We start from the raw sequence: 19,278 nt of genomic DNA on the forward strand, positions 1-19,278 counted from the left end.
CTACACTTTACAGTAGTGACTCAGTTTTCAGGTCTTGGTTAAACTATAGGGTGGAATCGTCCCACAAAGCTACGGAAGGATGTGTTTCTCAGCTTTGGCTAGGAACCCAGGAGAAGATGTGGTTTTCTTTTCTGTTCCCCTTCATAGCCAACAAGTGCCTATGGTCAACAATCACATGGGTGTGGCCTTTGCACATTTGGTGACATTTACGAAAGCTTCATTCACACATTGATTCGGGGCTGCTGTCCTAAAATCTTGGATTCACTTCAAACGGTCCGCTTGAGACGTAGTTGGAGCATCGCCTTTTGACTATTGAGGAAACTTGCAGAGAGGATGTAAAACCTGGTGTCTATATTAGAGACAGTTTCTGTAGTGTTGACAACATATCTAATTCCATTTAAAGGGTCCTATTGTAGGATTAAACCACAGAGATACGTATGTAGGTATTCCTGGCAGACATTAGCCGGGCAGGCGATTAAGAGACACTCGAACATGCTTTCAGTGTCTGTGTAACATATACAGGGCGTTAAGCTGACACGATGGAGTCAAGTGGAATGCGAATGTTCTTGTGTAACCACTTGCGAAGACAAAGGGATGCTTAGGGAGACTGCACTGTAAGTACGGATCTTTTGGTCAAAGGGAGGCAGTGAATGGCCGCAGGAAGTAGGCAAGGTTCGCTTTCTTGACATTTGACTCAAGAGTCAAATCGTTCTCAGCCACAACACAATTCTCTGGAACGACCATACGTCAACAACCCCAAGGCTCTGACGAGACTGCGTGTAACATTTATTCAGGTAACAAAACTCCTTGACTCCTGGGAAGTATCCAATACCCCAACACGTACACTGCCGGTATCGATGGCTTTGGGATAGCCGTGATATCATCCGATGTGAAGTAGATGTCATCACCGTGTAGGGCGTGTACCTGTGACATGCCCCTTGGTATCTTTTCCCAAGGTATCGCTTATTAATATTACTAACTGGTTTGCCGCAGCTCTGCATTATCGTGAGAGTCTTCCTCGCTTCAAGACTTTGTCGGCCGTTTGAGGGGGTGAGCCTCCGTGTTGAAAACCCATTCATCCAAGCTGATGAGCTCCGGGTCGGAGAAGATGAGGTAAAAGTACTTCAACGTCTCAGCGAAGAAGAAGCTCTCCATGCTATCCTCCTGCCGCGACTGGCTATACGTCACATCGACGACGACGGCGTGGGCGTCGTCCGTCTGCGTCGCCTTCTGCACGGCCTCGAACATGTCCCACGCCATATCCAGAAGGTCAGCCTTGCCAGTGACCCGGTACAGCACGAAAAGACTCTCAATAGCCTCGGGCCGCAGGTTGTAATGCGCGTCGTCGATACGCCAGAACCCTCTAGGCGCGTGGTGACTGCTCTGCGCCACCCATTTCTGCTCATCCCACTCGCACACCTCGACGGTGTCGCACTTGACGACCTGGGACTTCTCCGGCATGAGGCCGCTCTTGAAGGACTTGTACGCCCACGCGCACCCGCGCGCGAGCTTGTCGCCGAGGTCGACGTCGTCGGGTATGTCAAAAAGCTTACCCGCCATGGCGAACATGCCGCCGGCGAAGCAGGACAGGTGCTCGAGCTCCGAGATCTGGTCAATCTTGCGGAGCTTCTCGTTGACGATGGCGGTGCCAAGGAGCAGAATGTCGTCCTTTTGCGGCGTCATCGGCCGGTAGAGGAGGTGGCCCTTTGCCGCTTTCGCTGCGCCCCTGTACATCTTCTCGTACGACGTGTCCAGGCCGCCGAGGAGGACGTGCATCTTTGGGAGGTATTCGTAGAGCGAGTCGCCGTCTCCGCCGAGCTTGAAGACGTTATTGGTCGTTTGGAAGTCGTCGCGGACGTTGATGAAGTTGGGCCACATTCCGGGTAGTAGTGTGTCGTCCTGGATTCGGTCAAAGGCCTTCTTGATGCGCTCGATGGCGTCGTAGAACTTGAAGTCGCCGGTCAGCTGCGCAAGTCTGGTGAACTCTAGCGACATGCTGCCGATGGAGGCTGCGCTCTGGTAGGGGTCTGGCAAGACTTTTCCGGCTCTAAGCTCCTCGAAGTTGAAGCTGTGAGGAGGGAAACGATTCGGCGTATCGAATGCAGCATAGAGCATGTTGGCGAGCTCAACGGCCTTGTCGAGGAGAACTTGCTCCTCGCTGAGATCGAACGCGGACAAGAGTCCACCGAGATACCGGACGTTTGTCTCAAAGATGTTGCATCTCGTCTCCGTCGCGTTGTTCCAGTCAATCGTGCTGATGTATTGGACAGCGTCGTTGAAGTCATCGTACATGCCCATCAACCAAAGAGTGTCGAGAGAGTCAACCAGGGTGACACCCCATCCGTTGTAGCGATTCTTGCCCCTCAAAGAGAGGGGTTGTAATTCGTCGTAACCCCAAGCGTGCCTGGTGTATGATTGCCAGCTCTTCTTGAAGGCGTTCCGCACTTCATTGCGACGGGAGGCCATGAGGCCGATGTCGAGGCCGATGTCTCTCTTCTTCAGACTGTCTGATCGGTCCGCGGCGAACTCATATTGTATCTTTGGGAGCGCGAGGGGCTGGCCGTTCGGTAGCCTTGTCATCTCAGCCAGGGGGACTGGATGCCTCTGTGGATGTGTAGACCAGTCATAGCTTGTCTTGGTAGGCTTGACAACATCATCGTTGCTGCTGGGAACATCCTCAAGCTGCACCGGAGTATCGTCACGTAGTAGCAAAACCGAGAGCACCACGAAGACGACCAGCAGCGCGAGTACTCGGTAGGTTGGCGGGGAGTGGTTTCGCAACTGAAATTTGGCGACCATATTGGACGAAGAATGGACAAAATCGAGGCAGGAGTGACATGCAGAGGACCAGGGGTGGCGGGAGGGGAAAATAGGCGCGGCAGACATTTTGTAGTACGAGCTGACTGTCGTCACTCGGATATCGACCGTGAGAGAGAGGACCTTTTGGGAATTTGGAGCTCCTGTTGCTTCTTGCGGCGCTTGACGTCTCGAAGGTCTGCTGTCACTCTGGTGCGTCCCAATCCATGAAACACGAGGGGTGACCCATGATTTTGTGCTTGACTGCGTCCTTGGATTGTCTGTGCAAAGGGATAAAGGGGGAGTAGTCCTGTACGGATAGAGAGTAGGGACGTCACTCGGACTGTTAACGACTCAATTGACAGATGATAGTATGGGCTAACACGCGATTGGACCTCCTTTCCCTTTCGGAGGCTGAGTAGACTTGGATCGAACTGGAATCACGTTTGGCTAAGATCGAGGCTAAGGCAGATAGTTCTTGTCAACTCTGCGAATGACATGAGACATTCCTCCCTCAAGCGTTGCACAGAATGCTTCCGGAAGAAACAACGATTGGGAAAATAAGGTGGGAATCCAAAGGGTTGACCATCCATGTCATTATTGATCATTGACTGGTGCTTAAAGGCCGGATACATGTGCCATTCCAACTACATTGAACCTAGATAGAATGTCCACTCACGAGTCGCATATTGGCTAGGTTGGTGGAGGAGGTGACGGCTCAAGCCAACAAGAGCGCGTCGTTTCAAGGCACCTGACATGTTTCAAGGAACGTGGGCTTTGGGAGGAAGCTGAATGAACTGAGTTGACGTCGGCCGAAGGCGCATATTGAGTGGAGACTGGGAAGTAGGCAGGGGAAGTCGACCTGTGGGGGAGTGGCTGAAAACGGCGGTCCCGAATCTGAGACAGTGCCGGGCTGAGCTTTTTCGACCTTTTCCACTTTTTGACGGAAGCAAATCCGGGTACCCACTATCGCAAGCCACACTTTGCCAAGCCTGTGGCTGGAGCTTCACCTTGACCGCCTAAATTTTTCAAATTTCTGCCGCATCCCACCTTGCCCAGGCGGCCCAGGATCGTCGGTGCACTTTCGTCGCCTCCAGAGGACGGATGTCCAGCTTTTTTTTTTTTTTTTAATTCGCGGAAAGAGTCTCTTGTTTGCACAACCTCAACACCAAACAATCATGTCTTCTATGCGCAACGCCGTCCAGCGTCGCTCCCACAGGGAGCGCGCTCAGCCTTTGGAGCGCCAACGATTCGGCCTCCTTGAAAAGCACAAGGTTCGTCCAGGACGCTCTGCAGCAGCTAGTCGTCGAGATAGGTTACTGATTTGCTCATTTTTTGCCTACAGGATTACTCCCTCCGTGCCAAGGACTACAATAAGAAGAAGGCCACGATCAAATCCCTGCGCGAAAAGGCCGCCGACCGAAACGAAGATGAATTCTACTTTGGCATGCTCAGCCGCAACTCTATGGGTTCGCGCCTCAAGGACGGCAGGAAGTGGTCCGGTACCGTCGCCGGCGACCGCGGCAACAAGGCCATGGACATGGACACGGTGCGGCTGCTCAAGACGCAAGACGTCGGCTACATACGCACCATGCGCAACGTCATCTCAAAAGAGGTGAGGCGTCTGGAGGAGCAGATTGTCCTGATCGGCGGCATCGATGCGGCGAACCACAACGGCGGTGACGACGACGACGACCTGGATTCCGACAGCGACGCCGAAGAAAGTGTCAGGAAACCCGCCGGACCTAGAAAGATTGTCTTCCTGGACGCTGCGGAGGCGGAGGTCAAGGCAAAGTCCGCCGAGAAGGGAGCGATGGATCTAGACGACGAAGAAGGAGACGACGACGAGTTCGAAGGGTTCGACGACGCCAAGGGTGACGGCGAAGGCGACGAAGATGCCACGGAAAGCAGGGAAAAACAAGTGGCGCGGTTACGGCTGCAACTACAAAACGCCAAGAAGAAGCTCAAAGTCTTGACCAAGGCAGAGCAGGGTCTCGAGATACAGCGGGCCAAGATGGCAAAGAGCGCGACCTCGGGCGGCACGACGAGAAAGGGCAAGAAGATTATGGTCCGGGCCCGCAAGAGGTGAAAGGATGGTTCCAAATTCAGCATCTGTCAAAAGAATGGTCGGCGAACACAAAAGCATGGTTGAAATTGGTGTTATTGGTTATTTTTTTATCGTGTCTTCATTTCAAATCCTAACATTCTGAGCGGCGACTATGGGGAAGGATGGACCCCCCATATGCTTTGCTCAGAAAAAGTCGTCATGCGATACCCAAGGACCGCCCCGGAGTATAGATCTACATGTACAAAGAAGGAATATCATCGCTCCCTATCCTATTCCTGGATAGGGTCTCATAAGGAAAATCCCCATTATTCCATCAACCCCTTAAAACCGTGAGAGACGAACCAGTACGAGAACAATGCATCAACTCAAAAGTGGTATCTCATTTCCTTCCTTATCATTCCCGTATTCATCATTTTTTTTGTTCTTTTGCCTCGGGTTCACTTGGACTTGACGCCGACACACCTAGCAAGACCCTTGACAATGGCAGCAAGGGCTTTGAAACCAATCGTCAGCAGCCAGACGAGACACTTGAACAGCCCAGCCACGACCTTGAATAGCGCTCTTAAAGGCCAAGGCAGCCTGTCGCGCGTCTCCTTGCCAACCTGCTCCAGCTTCGCAAAGCTGCTGTCCTGGCTCTCCACGTCAATCTCAAATTCCTCCATCTTACCCCTGCGCGCGGCCGCCGCGGCCCTCTTCTTCTCTTCCCTCTTGCTCAACCGGCTGTCGCGGCCGCTACCAACGGGATCGTGCGGCGCCGGGGGCGGCTCAAAGGTCTCAACTTTGGTATTCTTCTCGTCCGCCGCCGCGACGAGCATGAGCGCCGCGACGGCGACGTCGACGATGAAGAAGCTGTCAATCTTTGCGGCGATGGCCGTGTCGACCTCGAGGTACCCGCCGCCGGTACCGTCGCGCGTCAGCTTGGCGAGGTGCTGCGGCGACTCGTGGTGCTCGAGCGTGTACTCGACCCGGCTCCAGGCGGGAGAGCGCTCAATGGTGACGCAAAAGGGGGTTGCGAGGGCTGGGTGGACGAGGAAGTGCGACCCGGAGTCCTGATCCCAGACGAGGCGGGCGCACTCCGTCTCGGCCGTCATGATGGCGTTCATGTCGTCCGGCTTGTCGAGGGCCATCTTGGCGGCTGCGAGCGGGTAGAGGAGGGCGACAAGGCCGTCGTTGGGCGGGTGCTTGCGGGATTCCTCTTCCAGGGTAGTGGTGAGGACCTCCTGCCAGTGTTTGCTCTCGGCGCCCTTGCCGTTGTTGCTGTCCTTGTGGCCGACGACGCCGGAGAGGATGCTGCTCGCTGACGAGCTTGCCATGGCGTTCGGGGCCTTGTAGACCTTGGCCGGGTCGTGGCGGCTCAGGGTGACGTAGGCTGATGCGGACGTGGGATCGAGCCGGATGTTGTAGAATGGCTGTGATGTCGAGGAGAGCGTGTATACAGGTGCGTCCTTCTCCTGGGACATCTTCATGCAGTACACCCTGCCTTCTGAAGGGGGTGCTTTCCAGCCGTTGGAGACCTTCCATAGGCTCTTCATGTGCTCATTCGAAGAGACATTAGGGATGATGGGAGGCTCGATCTGTCTTCTTGGCCATCTTTGCGCTGAGCCTCCGCTCAGGGGGCTCCTCATGGGAGGACTCCTGTGCTGGTCGTTTTGACCTTCAGCTTCCTGGGGGTTCGGATACCATGTTGTCCGATTAATCACGGCCCGCGGGATATGAGTTGGGCTTGTTTGCGTGGGGAAGTAATCTTGTTGGTTGAGAGGCCTTTCCGGGTTATACTGAGGGAAGATGGATCGCAAAGCAGGTTGCTCTTGTGAAGACGACGACGGCTCCTCTGGGAATGGAAGCTTTGCTATCGAGCTTCTGGACCGCGTGCTGTTGTTCCGCACAAGCGTATGTGCTTGTGAGAAGGCGGTCTCTGATCGGGGCGGGATATCAGCAGCGGGAGGGGGCCGTTGGATGGGCGATGCCTCCGTAGCTGATGCCGGGGGGAGGGCCGGCAACTCGCGACTACGCGGCGATGGCTGTTGCTGCCGCTGCTGTTGTTCACCCGATGGGGCCTGGCGAAGGCTTTGTGGAGTTTGCGATCGCTCAACCGGTGTTTGCACTCTCTGTTGCGGCGTCTGTCCGCCGTGACGTGGTGGAGACGCCTGATCGACATGATTAACGCTCTCGGGGGACACAGCCCGGGGCCGCTCACGCGATTCTGACCTTCGAGTTCGAGATGCCGGCCTCCGTATCGTTGGGGGCTTGGAGTTGGGGTTCGGGAAGAGTGAGTACCCTCCAGAGGGTAGCTGTGTCGACGACGACATGCTGGGCTGTGCTAGGGGAGAGCTATCTCGAATCGAATGTTGTTGGTTTTTCCCCCGGTGTATCTATGATATTCAAATATGGTCACGAAGTATGGGTAGGGGGGAAATGGCCTGGAAGGAATGAAGAACAGGTAGTCCAGCTGCTACCGATGCATGATATCCGACTCAGTGGTACCAAACAAACAACAAACAAGACTTCGTTTATTGTTGCAGTAATAGGTAGTCAACACAGATGAAAGGAAGAGAAAAGCCGTGTAAACATACGACTGCCAACGATACCAAGAGAGTGTATATACGAATTACCCTACCTTACCCTCCTCTCCCCCTTTGAAACAGCGGCACTACTGCGCGTGGTACAGGGCGGCAGGTCGCCCACGGGAAGGCCTGGGTAAGCGCTGGCTTCTCGACAGACGGGCCGCGATGAGTGGGTGAACTGAGAAGCCAAAGAAAGGATGGAGGGGCGGCCGAAGGGGGGAAGGATGGTGGTCGAGATGGGTAGACGGAAATAGATTGTGAAAAGTTGCGGGCTGGGCCAATCAGCCCGACCATCACACTGCATTCTAGGCGCCGAGACCAGGGTGGTGAGAGACAGGCGCGCGGGGTTGGTTCGACGGGAGACTCGGTGCCATTGGCCAAGCTCCCCAAATTGGGCGGTGATTCTATTGATCTTTTGAACTCTGACCGCCCTTGGTGTATCCTTTTGGTCTTGGGGTTCCTGAGGATTTGCGAGAATGCCGTGCAAGGTCCTCGGGCATCGAAGCGAGAACGTAACGCGGGAGACCACCCTGTCCTGGCCGGGGGGGGGGGGCCGTTGGAGGCACCTTGCATCCGCCGATCGTGTGGAAAGGACTCGAAGGGCATGTCCACATTCCACATGGCTTTCGGCGCGGGGGGGGGGGGGGATTATCGAGCCATCTCTGTTTCGACAAAGGTCAACTTTTCGGTCAAGGAAGTCATAGGTCTGCCCGTGAGACAACTTATAGGTTTCGGCCTTGCGTCTTGTAGAGTAATGAGTCGTTAAATGCGCAAAACCGTTTTCAACAACGGCAGAGGCGTTTAAAGGCACTTGTGTCCGGCGCCTAGCTCGAGGGTTGCCTTGAAGCACAACTGGGTAGGGGAGAAGGTGAAGGCGATCGGGCAAAAGACCGGCCGTGATCGGCTGGCTGGTAAGAGTTTTCTTCGGCCTCTTGAGCGGAGTCTCCGGGCTCGGGCGATCTTTCTGGGGCCGGGCGTCGCCGATACTGTCTCCGATGGTCGGCGCCTTCTACTTTATTGATGGTGGAGCCGGCGCCTCAGCAGCTCGATTTCGCTCCGTAGAGAGTGATTAATTTTGATGAAAATATTCACAACTTCTGTCATCGACTATCTTGACACCATCGACGTATGCTTTACTTCCAAGATTTGACAGTCACATTATTCGCAAGATGGCACACATTGTAGTGATCGGGTAAATACATAAGCAACCCTCGTCTTGCTGAGTTGGCCGCTAACACCAGACAGAGCCGGCGTAATCGGATTGAGCACCGCCGTGAGACTCCAGCAGGATGGTTACAAAGTAGCAATTGTGGCCAAGGAGTTTCCGAGTCCGTTTGAGACCGTTGACAGCAAAGCTTCAATCAATTACACCTCACAATGGGGTGGCGCTCACAACCGCTGGGTCATACCGGCCAACGAGATGGAACAGCGCGATCATGTCATGGCTCTTAGAACATTTCAGCACATGGATTCACTGGTGAAGAGCAATCCTGAAGCTGGCATCACCTTCATGCCCGGCATTGAATATCTCGAGGACCCTCCGGCCCAGTATCAAGCTCTCACGGAGGAAACGGCCAAGAGCTTGGGATTGGTGGATTTCCGGCTCCTGAATAAGAGGGAATTCCCGGACGATAAGGTGAGGTGGGGATGCGAGTACAAGACATGGTGTGTGAACCCCATGATCTACTGCTCGTTCCTCCTTCGCAAGTTCTCATGGAGTGGCGGTCAAGTCCTCCGCAGGGAACTCAGTGATGCTCGCGAGGCCTTCTCGATCAAAGAGTTGCCAAACGTGCGACATGTAGTCAACTGCTCTGGTTTTGGATTTGGTGACCCAAACTCATTCATCACGAGAGGCATGTCCGATGCCCTCACCCAACTTGCTTTGATGACATTGCTGATGAGGTACTTCAGGTCAAACGTGTGCTGTAGCCAACTTCAGCCCGGCAACAGTGACGAGACAGAATGCCGATGGATCCTGGACATTTTGCGTGCCTCGAAACTTCGACGGCGGCACTATCGTTGGTGGCACAAAAGAACCCGATAATTGGGACACTGAACCGTCAGTGGAAGTACGGGAAAAGCTTCTCAAAACTTTTGCTGCCACGTATCCCAAGATCCTCGGGGACAATGGCGAGTATCGCGTCCTCAAAGATGTCGTGGGGCGGCGGCCGACACGGAAAGGCGGCTTGAGACTGGAGAGAGAGGAAGTGGACGAGAAACACACCATAATTCATGCATATGGACTTGGTGGTAGGGGGTTCGAGATGTCCTGGGGTGTAGCTGAGGGTGTACTCGAATTATTGGGAGACTTGGGAATCATCCCGCGACTTTAGCAATATACATGCCATGCTAGAGAAACGGTGTAAAGATATAAAATTTAAAGTCTTAATCAAGAGACACTGACCAACGTTGTCTAAACATTAAACCCGTATGCATGGTCATCAACCAGCGTGGAAAGCACGGAGGGAAGAAGGTCAAGCGATATCGGCAAGGTCGTCTGATTGGCCCATTGATGACTTGACTGAAAGCGAGAGAACGTTGGAGACGTTGCAGCTTCGGCCGGTACCTGCATGGCGTCACCCGCCGCTGCGTGAGTGGTGGAAGTCCTGGCTGGGCAGAATGCCGCAAAAGAGGAAGAGAAAAAAAAACAGTGAAAAATTCTCAGCTGTTGGAGGCAGAGATTCTATTCGCCTGAATGGCCGAAAAGGAAAAGAAGAAGTTGGGTTCACCTCACTGGCAACTGCCATCCCATGTCCCCTGCCTGTAATTAACGTGCCTTCCTAGCAGGTACCCCGCGCTCCGATAAGCGGTGAAATAACAAGTCCCCTACGGATACAGGCATGCACGCAAGACAGAAGAGTCACACACAAGGTGGGATGTTTTGGAGTCATTGCCCCACACCCAACTTTCATCATCTTCAACCTTCCCGCCTCGAACTTTCGTAGCTTCCTCTCCAACAACAGCAGTCAATTGTATTCGCACGCATCTCAATCGAAGTCGCAAACATGGCCCACACGATCCTTCACCTCAGATCCGAGACCAAGGTATGTAACGATTGTGGTAGCTTACATTGGCGTGGGTGATTCAGAGACAGCTAACCTTTGACGTCAGCCCTTGGAACACAGGAGCGCACTCACACCTACCACCACTCGTAAGCTAGTCGATGCCGGTTACGAAGTCAGAGTCGAAAGGAGCCCCGTACGTTTTCACCGATCTCATAATCACTGTTCGTGAGAAACGAAACATTGACTCGACATTCCCCAGGTTCGCATCTTTGACGATGCCGAGTTCGAAACCGCTGGCGCGACTCTTGTGCCCGAATACTCCTGGGAGTCAGCCCCGGCGGACGTGATCATCGTCGGTCTTAAGGAGCTTGAGGAGAAGGAGTTCCCTCTCAAGCACGTTCACGTCACCTTCCTCCACGTCTACAAGGTACATTAGCCTCAATTGAGCCAAACACCGCCAGAGAGCTTGCTGACCAAGGTACAGAACCAAGGTGGTTGGGAGAAGACTCTCGGCCGTTTCCCTCGTGGTGGTGGTACTCTTCTCGACCTAGAGTTCTTGGCCAACGAGTCCGGCCGTAGAGTTGCAGCTTTCGGTTTCCACGCTGGTTTCTCCGGCGCTGCCCTTGCTCTCGAGAACTGGGCTTGGCAGCTGACCCACCCCGGCGAGCCCTTCCCCGCTGTTGAGGCGTACCCCAATGAGGATGCTCTCATCGTGGATGTCAAGAAGGCCTTGGAAGAGGGAATCGCCAAGGCTGGACGCAAGCCTAGAGTCATCGTCATCGGTGCTCTTGGACGTTGCGGCTCCGGTGCCGTTGAGATGGCTAAGAAAGCTGGCGTTGAGGACATCGTCCGCTGGGTGAGTCAAGACCAAGTCTTGATATCGCAACACACACACTGATATGGGACTTTAGGATATGGAAGAGACCAAGAACCCCGGTCCTTACAAGGAGATCACGGATGCCGACATTTTCGTCAACTGCATCTACCTCAGGTACGTTTCTCTGGGAGAGCTTTAGCCCACGAGCTTTAACTAACAAAATTGCTCACCATAGCCAACCTATTCCTCGTATGTTTCTCCCTTGTACCCGGCATTACGCATCGGCTGGCAAACTCGCTTGAGCGAGAGCAACATTATCAACTTCCCAAGAGTTGATCAAGTTGAAGATACAGGGTGCCAATTCGTGAATCACCAAGCTGACCATGTTCATCTAGCTTTCCTCAACCGCGAGTCTCTGCAGGCCCCTGGCAGAAACCTCAGCGTGATTTGCGATGTTTCTGCTGACACCACCAACCCCCACAACCCTAGTAGGTCACCTCGCTTTGGTCCTTTTCACTAGCCAATGCTGACTGTGCGTTCACTTGTAGTCCCCGTCTACACCGTGGCCACCACCTTTGACAAGCCCACTGTCCCCGTCGAGGGACTGGAGAACCCGCCCCTGAGCGTCATCTCCATCGATCACCTTCCGTCTTTGTTGCCGAGGGAGTCTGTAAGTTTGAAACTTTGAAGAAAAGCATCATGCACAAGTTAGCTGACCCCAATGACAGAGCGAGGCCTTCAGCAACGACCTGCTGCCCACCCTCCTGAATCTCAAGGACTGGCGCAACGATTCCGTCTGGGCCCGCGCCGAGAAGCTCTTCCAGGACAAGGTCGCCCTGCTCCCCGCCGAGCTCCAGAAGAGAGAGGCCTAGTGGACCCCTATTCGGTCGTACCTTTGTTTCTAGAATGGAATTTGGCGTTTTCAGGGGTGGAGGATCTTATGAAGAAAATGGGCATATCCAAGCCGAAAGAGCGGTCAAGATGGATTGCCAAATAGATCGAAAAGCTTAGATCATGAGTGGACAGACTTGAGAATTGATTCACACAACCGGAGCTGGAAACTTGAGCAGCCATTGACAGGCCAGGATAGTATCTGTGACAATGGCCGCCATCTCTAGGCTTCGACCCCCCTTTTTGGATTGATATAGTCTACATGGTGTGAAATGTTGTGTTGGTGTGTATTTGTACAAGCCGAATGGCCACGCCATAGAGCAGGGTGTCCCAAACCGTAAATCCAGAACGCCCATCAAATGCATCTGACCTTCCCCCTTTTCCCTTCTCGATGCGGGAAATTTCTTTCAAGGTCATCAATAGACCCCATCCCCGTATTCCCAAATACTTGAGTATTCATCACCGCCTCTCCTCCGCCGCCGCAACACTCTTCCGATCTCTCGCCGCATACCCGCCCACGCGCTCGCCCAGCCTCATCTTCTCCTCCTCCTTCCTCCTCGTCTCGGCGTCCTTTTCGGGCAGACCCCACCACTCCCTGATAAAGTCCTCCTGCTGCGCCTTCTTGACGGCTTTACGCTCGCGCTCCTTTTGCCGCTCCATGCGCTTGGCGAACCACTCCTCGCGCGCGGCGTCGTGCTCCTGCGGCGTGGCGTGGGCCTTCATGCAGCCGTTCATTGCGCGGAGCTGGGTGCGGCAGACAAAGGAGACGGTGAAGGTGCGGTTTAGGGCGCAGTCTGCAAAGGCTGTTGTTCGAGGAAAGAGAGAGAGTTGTTAGTCATCTTGAATCCCGACTGTTTTTCCAAGGAAGCTATTTTGAGAGGTGGAGGATTTGTAAGGGAGAATGCTGGGCTTCGGAAGGGCTGGGAATGGGAGAGACAGAGATAGATAGATATGTGTATAGAGAAAGACGGCCAACGAACCCTTGATCTCGGGTGCGCAGGCGTTTCGCACGCGCGCGTGGTAAATGTCTCTGATCTGCGCCTCCTGGGAGGCCGAGAGGGGGAGCGGGTTGCGCGAGGGCATCGGCAGGCCCGCGGGGGCGCCGCCGGTCGGGTTCTGAGCCGCCATCGCGGCCATCAATCGGCGGAGGGAGGGGAGAAAAAGAGTATGGGAAGCGTGAGGGTACGCTACGTTCGTTCGTTCGGTCGGTTGACGGGGGAAGGGTTGAAGTGGACGGACGCCGGCGTTTTCGGAGGGTCGGCTTCGGGGGGTGGGTGGACGTCTTTTCGTGAGAACGATCGGTTTTTGTTGCTGCGGACCGTCAAACGAGACTGCGCCTTGGAAAAATCAGAGTCAAAGTCTCCGTACAAGGACAATTTTGTGTCCTGTATGTTTCGTTCAAATGTCCGTCGGCAGACCAGAGGCAGCGGGTGGTTCGATCTGGGTGGGTAAATCTACAGCTACCCGTTCGTTCCTCTCGCGAAAATGTGACCCGTGCTTTCGGACGGAGCTTGCCAATTGAGACTTTCTGCCGCCGACCGTCGAGTTCACCGCTTACCTTACTTAATGCTAATATCAGGGACCAAGCAGCAGACATCGAGGAAACTGAGACGAATGACAGCAACTGTCGCAAATACATGAAGATTCCCGAGAAGTAGTCCGCATCACTTTACAGGCCTTTAGAGACAGTAGATCAAATGTCTAGTCATTTTCACTCAATGGTCTGAACTAGTGATGATATTGCTTTTGGAACGCCTGATCTTTAGTTTTTAATGATTTTCGCTATACAATACATCGCTTTGGCCATCTGACCCCGACAAATCAGCTGGATTTACTCGTCTTTCTTGTCTTCTTCCACCTCGCCCTCAGGGGTAGCCTGGTGAAACTCAAGGCTTTCTCGGTTATCCTTGCCTTTCTTCTTCATGGAAAACTTGCTGCTCCAGCCAGAAATCCTGCTTTCCTTGGCGTCTCTGGATTTAGCCGGGCCTGCAGACGGGCTGCTGGTGACGCTTTCGTAGCTTCGACCGAATGAACCCTCCTCGCCAAAGTCGTCAATATCACCAAAGCTGGATCGATCCGCAGACAAATTCTTGTCAGAGTTCGTAGTGCTCCCAGGCCCTTTCTTAAAGAGTCCCGAGTCCTTGCTTAGACGAGACGAAAGACTGAACTTGCTCGAACTGCCTTTCCTGAAGAGCTTCCTATAAGCGTTCTCCTGATCCTTGGCATTGGAGTCGGAAAGTGTATTGGACACTGCCCTATCAAGCGTCAAGGATTCCCGAGATTCAGTGACGGACGCCTGTGTGTGGACAGAGAATGCATCGCGGGACTTTCTAGACTCCGTCGGAGACGCATCGTAGCCTTGCGGGAGGTCTAGACTAGGCGTGGAAACATCCCTAGTCTTGCCTTTCTCTTTTGCGTCCTTGTCTTTGGCTTTGTCCTTGCCCTTGTCCTTAGACTTTGGCTTATCCTTCTCTTTGCCCGAGTCACTTTCTTTATCCTTACTGCGGAATAGTCCCCCAATTGAGAAGGTTGGCGCAGCTGGGTTCAAGCTTTTGTTCAACAAGGATTTGTTGTCCGAGTTCTGTTTGCTGGCTGGTGGTCTGCTGCCAATGACGCCAACCTGGCTCGGCGAGACTTGAGGATCGTTCAAGGCTTCGTGATCCAGAATTTCGTCCTCGGCCGACGCCAGTGTCGTTTTGAGAGCCGCCGGTGAGCCGTGGAGAGATGGCCGCCTGGATGGAGTCCGCGACGCCCAACGCCCATCAGCTGGTGACCAAAATCGGTTTCCTCGATCAGCTGGATGGTTCCAAATGGATCCGCTGTCGGTGGAAGGTCGTGGCAAGTCAGCCGAGGCCATGGAAGCAGGTCTAGGGCTGCTTGGATCTCGGTCCGCGTACGAATTCCATGGTATCAACCTGCGAGCCGACGAAAACATGCTGCGTCCCAGGTTGGCCGCGCTCGCCGCCTCAAGAGTGTCAGGTCCAGCCGAGTTCCGGTTTTGCGTATAGGACGAGAAGCTAGTTCGGCGTCGATTCGTTCCATCAAGGTCATCCGTCTGCCTAGGAAAGGACTGACTCTGACCGTGCTTTAGGCTGCCCAACATGGGGCCACCGTCATCGGCAGCTTTGGAGCCTTTAGTTCTATGCCAATGGATCAGATCTGTGAAACGGTGTCCATTTGCAGCTGGCGATGGCTGTCCCCCGGGAGAGGATGTCATGTCTTTGAGGGACGCGGGATCGCCATTGTCAGGGGCGAAAGGTGGGAAAGAGGTGACATGCGAAGATCCTGGGGGGCTAGAAGGAACACTATTCGAACGTCTGGACGATCCTGGCGACTGAGCGTCATCTTCGTAGCCCGGAATGAAGGGGCTTCTGCGAGAGAGAGAATCAGGGCTGCTAGGTTCGTCGTCACCCAAGATGCCAGAAGGTAGGAGGGCGGCCGCCGTAGGACTAAGCGGCGCGCTCCCCGTGAGAGCCCGAATATCAGCCTCAGAGAATTGGTCGCTCCCAAAGGCCTCGCCCCCGGGCATGTCCAAGAAATGTGAAAACGGGGCTCGACTGGTAAACCCGATCGGAGGGTCGAAGGGAGAGTCCGAGGCTGAGAAAGGACCTGTGGGCGATGCGACGGTATTGGGAAGAGCATTGCCTGTGCGGCTTCGATGCTTAATTTGTGCCGAGGCGTTGGGGTCGAATTCGACGCCCGAAGAATTCGCCTGATTGTAGAACTGCATGCTCTGTTGGTTCTGGGCGTAGACTTGGGCGTGCAGGACGTGGATGTGACCCTCAAGCTGCTGAGCCTTCCTATTCTCCATGATGAGTTGACTCTGGAGTTCCCTGCGCTTCATCTCGAAATCTCTCTTCAGTTTTCGGTCGTCTTCTCGCCAAGTGTCGTCCTCTTCACCACCAGGTAGCTTCCTGCGTGCATCCTCGAGCTCCTTGAGTTGTTCCTTCTTTTCCTTGTATTCGGTCTCGAGCTGAGAATACTCATCTTGCAAGGCAGAGTTCTCCTCGTCTAGGTGCTTGATCTTGAGATCACGGCTCTGTGCGAGACCTTCCTTTTCCGCTGCAAATCCTTCGCGAGTTTTGCGCATGGTTTTGGTTTCAGCGACACATTTGTCAATGTTATCCATCGCCTTCTTGCGCTTATCTTGCTTCTCCTTCAGCAGGTTCTCCTTCCGGGCCTTCTCTTTCGTGGCCTGTCTCATCTGTTCGCCGGTGGACTTGACTTTTTGCCTCAACTGCGCAGTGTTGTCGTCCTTCTCTTTTTGAATCTTCTTTTTCTCCTCCTTTTCCTTCTTCAATTTCTCCTCGAGATGTCTGTGCTCGCTCTCTTCGGATGCATGTAAGGATGCCGTCTCCACAAACTCCTTCCTCGACCGCTCCAAGGTATCGGCTAGTTCCTTGAGCGATGCCTCAGGGTGGTCGCTAGAAAAGTCCTTGATTGACGGCTGCTCCTGACTTGCTATGGACGGAGAGTGCCTGCGGTTGACAGTGTTGCGTCTCTGCCCGGAAGGACCGTCTCGCGCAGCGGCGGATCCGCCTTCAAGAGACGGCGCCGCTTCGATGGTTGGGACCTGGCTACGACTGCCATTGTCTTCAACGCACGGAGTTTGTCCTGGTCGCGGATCTTGATCTTGGAAACTGTCGGGAAGTCTCGAATTGCCCAGCTCTGGCCGTCCGTCGGATCGATAGGTACGTAATCTAATAACTTGGCTACCGGCTTGGAAGTTGTTCGGTCCAACAGCAATGACTCGTATGTTATAGCAATGGTTGGGCCTCAGACCCGTAACAGTAATGGCTGTCTCTTCCTGCCTCGATTCGCCAACTGTGAAAATATGTCAGTTTCGTCTTCCACGGCCACCGAACGAGTCGAACAAAGACCAACCATTTACGCCATTGACCTGAATCAGGAATTTCTGGACAGGTCGGTTGTGTGTTGGTCGCGTCCAGTTGAGAGTCGCCGCGTCGGGTCGAATTCCGGCTAAGGATACATCGGGGGCCTCGGGAACGTCCACTCCAAGAATGCTGATGAGATCGGTCGTCGGTTTCCAGAGAGTCTGCCAGGCACGGTGTAGCAGCCTAGACAAGGTCAGAAAAAGGTCGTCAGAAGGATCGCACGTGTCGGAAAAAGTGGCAGCGAACAGCAGGACGAGGCGGAGAGGGGAAGAGGCGCGTGGGTGAAACTGACCAAATGACTGCGGCGAGAGTCACCAGCATACTGGCATGCCGCACAAGCAACTCATCCAGACTCCAATAACGAATACCCTCACGGGTGTAATGTACGGACCAAGCGAGACAAAGTTGTGCGTAAATGGGAGCGATAACCCAGAAGGTTGCGAGACTGGCGGCTGCCAGGACGAACTTTTGGAAGCGGCTATTCGGTCGCTTGAGCCACCAGGCGATGAGGGAGCTTACGAGGAGGAATTTCATGAACAGGGTCCATAACATCGCCGCTGGCAAAGGGGAAAGAAAAGAAAGTAGAAGATGCGGAAGAGTGGGAGAAAAGCGAAGGAGGAGACCTTTCGCTAGTCCTCTCTGGCGCGGTCGGTTGGGAGGAAGGATATGTCGGGCAAGAAGGGAATAAGAAGGAGGGATGAAAATCTCGGCAGTTGTGTTCTGAGCGACGGCGATGTTGACGAGCCCAGACACACGTAGTAGCACCAGTATTGCAGACTCAGGCGCTGCTGCTGCTGTTCGGTTCACCGTAGCACTGTCCACCAGTCCCCTGTACCGTGTGTCGCCGCTAGCGGCTGATACTGTGTGGATGGGGTCCAAGTCAATGGGGGGGTTGCCTGACACGCAGCCCAGGCGGCATGGCAGCGGCCAGCTAGGGGGAAGCTGGTACTGTTCGACGTTGGCGCTGGGGGAGATGGAGGGGCGGTAAGGCAAGTAGTGCCGGCCGCCTCGAAAAGATCGGGATAGGAGGAGGGGCATTGCCGCATTGCATTGGATGCCGGCAGGGGTGCAAAAGGGAGGCACGAGAGTCTTTTCCCCGTGAGGAGGATGACGGCAGCAGACAGAGAGAGAGAGAGAGAGAGAGAATGAGTGTGCTCTATTATGTGTGTACGGTGTACTTAAGTGATGTGCATTGTCAGTCAGTGTGTCTGGCGCGGAGAGAAAGAGAGAGAGAGACGGGAGGGGAAAGACGGAAAAGATTCATTTTCACCAAGAGTGAAGGATGTCGTTGATTTATATCTCTACTTCATGACATGTTTTATTTCTATTTATGGTTTTAAGACTCGTGGCATTTGAACGGAAATCAAAGGTTAATGGCCCATATCTCGCAAGGTGTTTGTTCGTCCTTCCTCTAAAGTATGGGGAAGCTGCCTCACTTGCATCCCTCCATGCGTGCAACGTGCCTTTGGGCACTGCAAGAAGCCCGATGGCCATATAGCAGGCTTCGGTGTTGTCGTCTCATTCAACACTGACGATGAGGATCCGTGGCATGTAGATGCGAATGATATGTTTGTGGTGCTGATAGCGTTGCAAGAAAGACAATCTCCACCACCTGCCGTTGCGAGTGCCTCAAGGTACCTTACCTTGAGCCTCAGGTCTTGATCTTCAACCTGAGGCGCCATACCATGTGCAAGGCACGGCGCCTCATCCCGATTCCCGAGGACGCCTTCTTCATTTCCTACCTGCTTCAACCACGTCAAAGTTCCTACTCGTTTAGTTGTCGTAACTCGATAATCTTATTATCTAGTTCCTCTAGTCGACTGTTCACCTCATGAAGGTGCTACCTAGACTGCGACTTTTCTGGTTTTCGGTTCCTGGTGCTCCTCACTAATGAATTAGATTCACTAGGATCCAATGATAAACGCCACGTCGCACAGCCCCGATTCCCACACCCAACATAGCGCACGTTGTCAAGTTTCTTACGTGAGCTGAGGACTCAGCTTCATCATCATCAACCCGAAAAGCTTCTGTTCGTATCCGAGATCCCTCCTACGCCACTAAGCCTACCTACCTCTCCCGCAGGATGCTGGTCCTGAAGACGCCTCCGGGGCCATGTGCTGATGTGGCTGGTTGTTGAGTGTCCCCTGCAAACGAGTTGGAGTGAGGGGCAGCCAGACGAAAGCGACCTATCATGCACTGAAGACGTCTCGCGGCCTTGGAATGAGGGGGGTTCCATCCCACC

The 19,278-nt window shown here is 54.0% G+C and overlaps 8 protein-coding genes across 8 annotated transcripts; 3 read left to right on the forward strand and 5 right to left on the reverse strand.

Moving 5' to 3' along the window:
• Positions 1 to 1,023: 1,023 nt before the first annotated feature.
• On the reverse strand, positions 1,024 to 2,799 carry BDP55DRAFT_724849 (family 47 glycosyl hydrolase; the record flags this gene model as incomplete). Its single annotated transcript, XM_060578943.1, has 1 exon — positions 1,024 to 2,799. The coding sequence occupies one exon, from the start codon at positions 2,797 to 2,799 to the stop codon at positions 1,024 to 1,026; it is 1,776 nt and encodes a 591-aa protein (XP_060433981.1).
• A 1,175-nt stretch (positions 2,800 to 3,974) lies between these two features.
• BDP55DRAFT_627975 (small-subunit processome) lies at positions 3,975 to 4,885 on the forward strand (the record flags this gene model as incomplete). The annotated part of the gene is made up of 2 exons (XM_060571832.1): positions 3,975 to 4,070; positions 4,142 to 4,885. 2 exons carry the CDS (start codon positions 3,975 to 3,977, stop codon positions 4,883 to 4,885), a joined length of 840 nt encoding a protein of 279 aa, XP_060433982.1.
• A 416-nt stretch (positions 4,886 to 5,301) lies between these two features.
• BDP55DRAFT_543727 (uncharacterized protein) lies at positions 5,302 to 7,173 on the reverse strand (the record flags this gene model as incomplete). The annotated part of the gene is made up of 1 exon (XM_060568435.1): positions 5,302 to 7,173. The coding sequence occupies one exon, from the start codon at positions 7,171 to 7,173 to the stop codon at positions 5,302 to 5,304; it is 1,872 nt and encodes a 623-aa protein (XP_060433983.1).
• Positions 7,174 to 8,597: 1,424 nt separating this feature from the next.
• BDP55DRAFT_690975 (FAD dependent oxidoreductase) lies at positions 8,598 to 9,761 on the forward strand (the record flags this gene model as incomplete). The annotated part of the gene is made up of 3 exons (XM_060576922.1): positions 8,598 to 8,620; positions 8,674 to 9,281; positions 9,340 to 9,761. The coding sequence occupies 3 exons, from the start codon at positions 8,598 to 8,600 to the stop codon at positions 9,759 to 9,761; spliced, it is 1,053 nt and encodes a 350-aa protein (XP_060433984.1).
• A 366-nt stretch (positions 9,762 to 10,127) lies between these two features.
• Positions 10,128 to 12,337, forward strand: BDP55DRAFT_650170 (uncharacterized protein). Its single transcript, XM_060573965.1, has 9 exons — positions 10,128 to 10,472; positions 10,540 to 10,626; positions 10,693 to 10,860; positions 10,918 to 11,289; positions 11,345 to 11,424; positions 11,486 to 11,499; positions 11,646 to 11,738; positions 11,799 to 11,920; positions 11,979 to 12,337. Exons 1-9 carry the CDS (start codon positions 10,434 to 10,436, stop codon positions 12,120 to 12,122), a joined length of 1,119 nt encoding a protein of 372 aa, XP_060433985.1. The 5' UTR covers positions 10,128 to 10,433; the 3' UTR covers positions 12,123 to 12,337.
• BDP55DRAFT_650174 (cytochrome c oxidase biogenesis protein Cmc1 like-domain-containing protein) lies at positions 12,338 to 13,617 on the reverse strand. Its single transcript, XM_060573966.1, has 2 exons — positions 13,122 to 13,617; positions 12,338 to 12,944 (listed from the first exon to the last, which is right to left on the reverse strand). The coding sequence occupies exons 1-2, from the start codon at positions 13,276 to 13,278 to the stop codon at positions 12,601 to 12,603; spliced, it is 501 nt and encodes a 166-aa protein (XP_060433986.1). The 5' UTR covers positions 13,279 to 13,617; the 3' UTR covers positions 12,338 to 12,600.
• Positions 13,371 to 13,876, reverse strand: BDP55DRAFT_344399 (uncharacterized protein). Its single transcript, XM_060566947.1, has one exon. It carries the CDS (start codon positions 13,778 to 13,780, stop codon positions 13,463 to 13,465), a length of 318 nt encoding a protein of 105 aa, XP_060433987.1. The 5' UTR covers positions 13,781 to 13,876; the 3' UTR covers positions 13,371 to 13,462.
• On the reverse strand, positions 13,793 to 18,245 carry BDP55DRAFT_650177 (uncharacterized protein). Its single transcript, XM_060573967.1, has 3 exons — positions 17,329 to 18,245; positions 17,026 to 17,219; positions 13,793 to 16,965 (listed from the first exon to the last, which is right to left on the reverse strand). The coding sequence occupies exons 1-3, from the start codon at positions 18,072 to 18,074 to the stop codon at positions 13,973 to 13,975; spliced, it is 3,933 nt and encodes a 1,310-aa protein (XP_060433988.1). The 5' UTR covers positions 18,075 to 18,245; the 3' UTR covers positions 13,793 to 13,972.
• Between the last annotated feature and the right edge of the window lie 1,033 nt (positions 18,246 to 19,278).

This window comes from Colletotrichum godetiae (genome assembly GCF_030913485.1).
Source record: "Colletotrichum godetiae strain CBS 193.32 chromosome Unknown BDP55scaffold_6, whole genome shotgun sequence".
Classification (NCBI taxonomy): Eukaryota; Fungi; Ascomycota; class Sordariomycetes; order Glomerellales; family Glomerellaceae; genus Colletotrichum; species Colletotrichum godetiae.